This window comes from Trypanosoma theileri (assembly GCF_002087225.1).
Source record: "Trypanosoma theileri isolate Edinburgh chromosome Unknown TM35_Tth_2_V1, whole genome shotgun sequence".
Classification (NCBI taxonomy): domain Eukaryota; phylum Euglenozoa; class Kinetoplastea; order Trypanosomatida; family Trypanosomatidae; genus Trypanosoma; species Trypanosoma theileri.
Window position 1 is genome coordinate 691139 of NW_021639844.1, and position 7516 is coordinate 698654.

General features: G+C 38.7%; 3 protein-coding genes across 3 annotated transcripts; all 3 read left to right on the top strand.

Annotated features, from left to right (window-relative positions):
- Positions 1 to 179: 179 nt before the first annotated feature.
- TM35_000023550 (putative serine/threonine protein kinase) lies at positions 180 to 2405 on the top strand (the record flags this gene model as incomplete). Its single annotated transcript, XM_029021673.1, has 1 exon — positions 180 to 2405. One exon carries the CDS (start codon positions 180 to 182, stop codon positions 2403 to 2405), a length of 2226 nt encoding a protein of 741 aa, XP_028887095.1.
- A 1239-nt stretch (positions 2406 to 3644) lies between these two features.
- On the top strand, positions 3645 to 5144 carry TM35_000023560 (putative serine/threonine protein kinase; the record flags this gene model as incomplete). Its single annotated transcript, XM_029021674.1, has 1 exon — positions 3645 to 5144. The coding sequence occupies one exon, from the start codon at positions 3645 to 3647 to the stop codon at positions 5142 to 5144; it is 1500 nt and encodes a 499-aa protein (XP_028887096.1).
- A 325-nt stretch (positions 5145 to 5469) lies between these two features.
- Positions 5470 to 6960, top strand: TM35_000023570 (putative serine/threonine protein kinase; the record flags this gene model as incomplete). Its single annotated transcript, XM_029021675.1, has 1 exon — positions 5470 to 6960. The coding sequence occupies one exon, from the start codon at positions 5470 to 5472 to the stop codon at positions 6958 to 6960; it is 1491 nt and encodes a 496-aa protein (XP_028887097.1).
- Positions 6961 to 7516: the final 556 nt, after the last annotated feature.

Below are 7516 nucleotides of genomic sequence, written 5' to 3' on the forward strand. Positions count from 1 at the left end.
TATATATATATATATATATATATACCATTTTGAGCCAGGGATTTCAATTGATAGCGATAACTTTGAACGACGGGCGAAATAACGGAGGAAAGAAAAACATCAAAAAAAGAAAAGAAACAAGGGGAGACATCAACACCGTAGGAAAAAGGAAATCACGAAAAAACGAAAGAAAAAGAACTATGAGTTTGGAAAGGATGGCCCGTTCCATTGGTTCAAATCCCGTGCTACTGAAGAAAAAGCAGGAAACTGTGAATCCCCATCCGCGAGAGATCCAACAGCAGTTGTTGCAGCGATGTGTATCTCTCTTTCCCTTTTATTCCCTTCCGCCTGTTCTCAACGGCACTTCCACAGGAAGAAAAGAAAAAGAGAGAGGAACTATTGATAGTGGTAGTGGGGATAATGGAGAACATGGGGTGGGAAAGCCGTTACAACAACCGGGATTCTTACCACCACTAGTGTCTGCACGTGAACCGCTGGATATGAGACCTTCTGTTTCTGAGAAAACAGGGGAACCACGATTACAACTTATTCGTGTGATTGGCGATGGTGTTTCGGGTGTTATCTTTTTCGCTACGGAAGTTATGAATTATAAACAACTACAGCAAGTTGGACCTTCTTCTGGGAGTATGGCTAGTCGTATTGCACAGTTAAGACCAGCTACACTTCAACCATCTTGTATTATTCCAGTGAATAATGATATTGAAGAACCACGAGAACCACATCATGTCGCTATTAAATTTATTGATCTTGAGGGACAAGATGAAATGCGATGTATGCGTGCTCTTAGAGAAACAAAATATCTTCTCTCTTGCAGTTTCTTTTCCATTTTGCGGTGTTACCGAGAACGTGTAAAACGTTTATATCCAGATGAATTACCCAATAATGGTAAAAATCCTATAATTGCCGTTGCACTTGAATTAGAGTATGCAAATAATGGTGATCTTCGTGCAGAAGTTAAGACTCGTATTCAACGAAACTTTAGTTTTTTCTTAGAACGTGACGCATTATTGATTTTTTTACAGGTTCTAATGGCTGTATATTATTTACATAAACGAGGAATTATTCATCGAGATATTAAATCATCTAATGTGTTGTTATGCAGTAATGGATTAGTTAAATTAGCTGATTTTGGTCTCAGTAAACACTTAGAAGAGAATATTAGTGAAGAAAATGGTTCTTTTGTAGGTACACCATATTATCTTACACCTGAAGTATGGTTAAGGAAACCGTACGGGACAAAAGTGGATATGTTTTCCTTAGGTGTATTATTATATGAACTATTAACGTTAAAACGTCCATTTGGTGGTAAAGGTATAGAAGAAATAAAACATAATATATTGACTCAAGATCCTGATATTCCTGACTTTGTTCATCCTGATGTTGCTCAAATAATACGTCTACTACTTGAAAAAGACTCTAAACGTCGTCCTTCAGCACTAGAAGTATTATCTTTACCATTAATGAGAATGATGTTTTCTACATTTCGGCAATGTGTTCTTCGTGATGGTTTCGGTAGATCTTCTACTTCATCCTCCGAAGGAAAGTCTAGTAAAATACGAAGTGAAAGGGTTGATAATAATAATAATAATAATAATAATAATAATAATAACAATAATAGCAGCGTGACACGTACACGAGTCTGCACAGATTCACGTTCTCGTCTTGGATCAGCTGAACGGCAACAGGTTCTGTTTAATCTGGAACAAGTACAAAAAGATATCCTTAACCATATGTTAGAAACCTCTTCTAGAGTAGAAAATATATTGGGAATGGGGTCCAAATCAATTATTCCTAATGAATCTGAAAATGCGCAAGTTATCCTAGATGGAGTTCTTCAAAAAGAGAATAATGGTTATTGGAAAGGACGTTATTTGTGTCTTCAACGGACATCACTTGAGAATTCTTCTAGTTCACAGAAATCAAGTAAAACTTGTGATATTCATCTTCTTTTGGCTTTGAAAAAAGGATCTGATAGGCGTGTTCGCAAATGCATGAGTGAGTTTATTGATTGTTTCCCTGTACCACAAAGGTATACTATGGATAAGGCACCATATGTTTTCACACTGGTCGGTAAATTGGGAAATAAGGTGAATTTTCAAGCATTCTGTGAAGAAGAACGCCAGAAATGGGTAAATGCTTGTTTAGGATGTATTGAATACTACAGAAGTCACGATGCTTCAAGTGATACAGATAATAGTTCTAGTTTAAGACAAGGCGTTGGATCTAATGGTAGTTTCGCAACCCTCCAGACATGTTCAACCGTAAGCAACAGGAGTACACATGCGAGGCCAGGAACCCCTGTTTCTAATCCAACAAGCACACTGAAACGCAATTTGCCGCCTGTTCCCTGTGGTAGAATAAACAAAAACCCTAATGAAACTGTGATCTCACCCTCATGCAGTTAGAGGGTCATAATTTAAGGAGAACATCCGAAATAATCGGATGTCATTAAAACGAGATGATTTTTCTTTTCTTTTTCCTGTTGTTATTGTTGTTGTGGTGGTTACGTTCGTATTTGTATTGATTTTGGTTATCCAATGGGTTAGTTGTAAAAGTAGTTATACAGAACCCTAGTTTCTTTTCCTAGTAGTACTTCCTTTCTCTTTTTTTTTTTTGGTTACTATTATTTTGGTTTTCATCGTTTTTTTCGATTTCTTTATCTAATGTCGTGCGAAATCGGAGAATGAGAAACCAATTAACTTATCTTGTTCTATTCTCTCCTCTTACTGTGGTGGGAATAAATACTATTTTCTTCCCTTTTTGTCGCTATGTGAGATACAGTCTCCTCTGTCTGATTTTTTTTTTTCTTTTTTTTTTTATCATCTGGAGTCTTTTTTTCTTTTTCTCTTATGGTGGTAACAGTGTATTGATGTCTCTCACAACCCCACGTGAAAAAATATAAAAGAAAAAAAAAAACGGGTGTAAGAAAAAGAAGAGGTCCCAAAAGAAAAGGGGGACCTTTCACATGATGACTCATGTGCTGTCAATAATGATCTGTTCTTTTTTTTTTATATATATTTTCTTCTTACTTTTTTTTTTTGTTTTTTCTACAGTGTACTTAAGATACTTTTCCATTTTCGTTTTTTATGATGGTCTCTCTAGTCTGGTAGCAAAAAAAAAAAAGAAAGAAAAATGGGGAACTCGATCTATCTTCACCAGATTTCCTTTCATAGTTCTTCAGCTTTTATTTTTCCATCGTTTCACTATTCTGTAAATAAATAATCTCAGTCCATCACCGCCTCCATCAAAGAACAAAAAAATCAAAAAAAAAAAATGCCGGTGTAACGTTTATTTACTACTTCCTGTTATAATTTCTTACTGTTTTATATTTATTTCATTTATTATTTATTACCCTACTCAATATCATTTTTCAAGAAAACAGAGAAAAAAAAAAGAAATAATACGATCTCTCTCAATCTTTAGTGACTATAATTATCCCACATTCTTCAAAAAGAAAAATGAACTTAATGAATGATTCACCAGTGAATTTTTAAACAAAACAAAAAGCTACTCATTATCATAATCTTCTCTCTTTTCTCACTACTTGAAAATAATTGTTACATTATGGTGCTTGTCTTTAGGGCTATACTCATATATTTTCTTTTGTTTTCATACAAAAACAATTATTAACATAGTACGTAAATATGCCTTCTAACGATGCTATGATTGGTCGTGTATGTACGACCTTCAGCGATGCCTTTGCGAAGGATGAGGCGACGGCACGCGAGCAGGGAAAGAAGTATTGGATCACCCGCGTGCTGGGCTCCGGCGCCACAGGCACTGTCCTCTGCGGGAAGCGGGTGTCGGACGGGGAGTCCTTCGCAGTGAAGGTGGTGGACATGGAGGGCATGTCGGAGGCCGACAAGAACCGTGCCCAGGCAGAGGTCCATTGTCTGCTGAGCTGCGATTTCTTTTCCATTCTTAAGTGTCACGAGGACTTTGCAAAGAAGGATCCGAAGAATGAGGAGAATGTGCTGATGATAGCACTCGTACTTGATTACGCAAATGCTGGGGATCTCCGCCAGGAGATCAAGAGTCGTGCAAAGGCAGCACGTGCTTTTCGTGAACATGAAGCAGGTCTGTTGTTTATTCAGGTTCTTCTCGCCCTGCACCATGTTCACTCACGTCATATGATCCATCGTGATATCAAAACCGCAAATATTCTGCTTTGCAGCAATGGTCTTATCAAACTTGGTGATTTTGGTTTCAGCAAGATGTACTCTGCCACTGTGTCGGATGATGTTGGAAAGACCTTCTGTGGCACTCCGTACTATGTTGCACCAGAGATCTGGCGACGCAAGCCCTACAGCAAGAAAGCAGACCTGTTTTCCCTTGGAGTGCTACTGTACGAGCTACTGACCTTAAAGCGACCCTTTGATGGTGGAAATATGCAGGAAGTGATGCGGAAAACTCTAACTGGTAAGTATGATCCCCTTCCCTCAACCATTAGTCCTGAAATGACAGAAATTGTATCGTTGCTTCTTAGTGGGGATCCACGGGCTCGGCCTTCCAGTAGTAAACTATTAAATATGCCTATTTGTAAGCTGTATCTTTCTGTTGTTATTGAGATTGTAGGGGGACTTGACTCTCTGACTTCAGAAGAAAAAGAAACTATTGTAGGTCATATTAAGACAACTAAAGGAGAACTTCATGCCTTGCGGAAGTCTAAGAGTAAGCGTATGGAAGATTCTGGAGCTGTTACTGTATCAACAGCATCCGCTGTTTCTACAACATTACTCGAAGGGACATGTGGAATAAAAGATGTCGGTGATTTCACAGTGTACGAAGGTATTGTGAAGAAGCAGAGTGGAGACCACGTATGGAAGAAACGTTATATGTGCATACGTGCTGAACTTGACCCCATCGCATCTAGTGAAATGAAAAATAGGAAGTTTACCAAAATTCATCTTGTGCAAAGTAAAACAAAGGAGGCAATGGATCAGCAATGTATCGTAACTTCCTTTACTGAGCTTGAAGACGTGTTTCCAGTTCCAAGTAAATACACTGGCTCTGGAGGACAGCACGTATTTGCAGTGGCTTTTAAGACCGGAAAACGTTTACTCTTTGCAGCTCGAGATGAAATTCAGAGAGATGAATGGATGGAGAAAATGCAGGAAGCATTGGGTATAGGCGATGAGGAGTAAAACAATATTTTTGGAAAGTTATCCATTTTTTTTTTTTTTTCTGTGTACCATGTGAGTATCATTTTTTTTTTCTTTGTTTTCTTCTCCTCTCTTATTGTTTCATATATTTTTTGTCATTATAATATAGTTATTTAAAGATGAATAACATGGTTTTAAATTCATGTTTTCTTCTTCGTATTTTTAATACTATCTGTTTATCATTAGAGTACCAATTGTGAGGTTTCTTATTTCCCTTGTATGTATTTCTTTCTTCTTTTTTTATTTTTTAAATAGTTTTATCTACTTTACAAATATAATTTGTGACTTTTTATAGGAATACGTAAATATGCCTTCTAACGATGCTATGATTGGTCGTGTATGTACGACCTTCAGCGATGCCTTTGCGAAGGATGAGGCGACGGCACGCGAGCAGGGAAAGAAGTATTGGATCACCCGCGTGCTGGGCTCCGGCGCCACGGGCACTGTCCTCTGCGGGAAGCGGGTGTCGGACGGGGAGTCCTTCGCAGTGAAGGTGGTGGACATGGAGGGCATGTCGGAGGCCGACAAGAACCGTGCCCAGGCAGAGGTCCATTGTCTGCTGAGCTGCGATCTCTTTTCCATTCTTAAGTGTCACGAGGACTTTGCAAAGAAGGATCCGAAGAATGAGGAGAATGTGCTGATGATAGCACTCGTACTTGATTACGCAAATGCTGGAGATCTCCGCCAGGAGATCAAGAGTCGTGCAAAAACTGCGCGTGCTTTTCGTGAACATGAAGCAGGTCTGTTGTTTATTCAGTTGCTTCTCGCCCTGCACCATGTTCACTCACGTCATATGATCCATCGTGATATCAAAACCGCAAATATTCTGCTTTGCAGCAATGGTCTTATCAAACTTGGTGATTTTGGTTTCAGCAAGATGTACTCTGCCACTGTGTCGGATGATGTTGGAAAGACCTTCTGTGGCACTCCGTACTATGTTGCACCAGAGATCTGGCGACGCAAGCCCTACAGCAAGAAAGCAGACCTGTTTTCCCTTGGAGTGTTACTGTACGAGCTACTGACCTTAAAGCGACCCTTTGATGGTGAAAATATGCAGGATGTGATGCAGAAAACTCTAACTGGTAAGTATGATCCCCTTCCCTCAACCATTAGTCCTGAAATGACAGAAATTGTATCGTTGCTTCTTAGTGGGGATCCACGGGCTCGGCCTTCCAGTAGTAAACTATTAAATATGCCTATTTGTAAATTGTTTATGTCTGGTTTACTTGAAATTGTACAAACACAACCGTCATTTAATGGCCCACTGCGTGAGGTGATATCAACGCAGATTCAAAACGTGAAACAGCTTCTCAGAACGGAGAAACGCGCTATTGTCAGACAGATGGATGACTCGCAAGCTGCTTCTTTTGCGGCGTCTACGACCTTCCTTGAAGGGGCTAAACCACTGGAGGGGGTGGGTGACCTTACGCTGTACGAAGGTATTGTGAAGAAGCAGAGTGGAGACCTGGCGTGGAAACGACGATATCTGTGTATTCTTGGAGTACTGGAAGACGGGGAAAAGCTCAATGGTAATAAGGTGCCCAAATTTAAGAGTTTGAATTTGGTTCTTGCTGTGACAAAAGATTCTATGCAGCAACAATGTATTGCTACTCCTTTTACTGAGCTTGAAGACGTGTTTCCGGTTCCAAGTAAATACACTGGCTCTGGAGGACAGCACGTATTTGCAGTGGCTTTTAAAACCGGAAAACGTTTACTGTTTCAAGTTAGAGGTGAACCGGAGCGAGATGAATGGATGGAGAAAATTCAGCAGGCATTGGGAATTGATGATTGTGAATAGAAGTTTGGTATGATTGTGCAATTAGAAGTGTTGTTTCTTAGATTTTTTTCTTTTTTTATCTTCCGTATATCCATCGTCTCTTTTTCCTGCTGAAGAATTTTTCTGAGGTTTGCTCTATATGTGAATTTACTTTTAAAATATTTATTTTTACGCAGCAATTTTGCGTTTTTTTGTTATTTTTTATTTTTCTTATTTTTGTTGTTTGGTCAACCACTTTCTTTTCTTTAATAATGACAATGTTTGCTTTTTCTTCCTCAGAAAGCTAGTAGGGGAGTGATTGATTTTTTATGTTTCCCTTATTGAACACACTGCCGTAATCTGGGCAAGGATGTGTGTTGCTATTTTTATGCTGATTTCCTTAAGTGGCTTTCTTGTATGGATAATACATGTTTTAGTACGATAACTTGTTATTCTGTTTGCTGTTATGCGTTTAATTATGCTATTGTTGTTTCTTTTAATATCATTTTTCGTTTTGTATTCACTTCTTTTATTATTTAAGCAGTATTGCCATACTTTGTAAAGGTTAGTGAAGATGTCTTCTAACGATGCTATGATT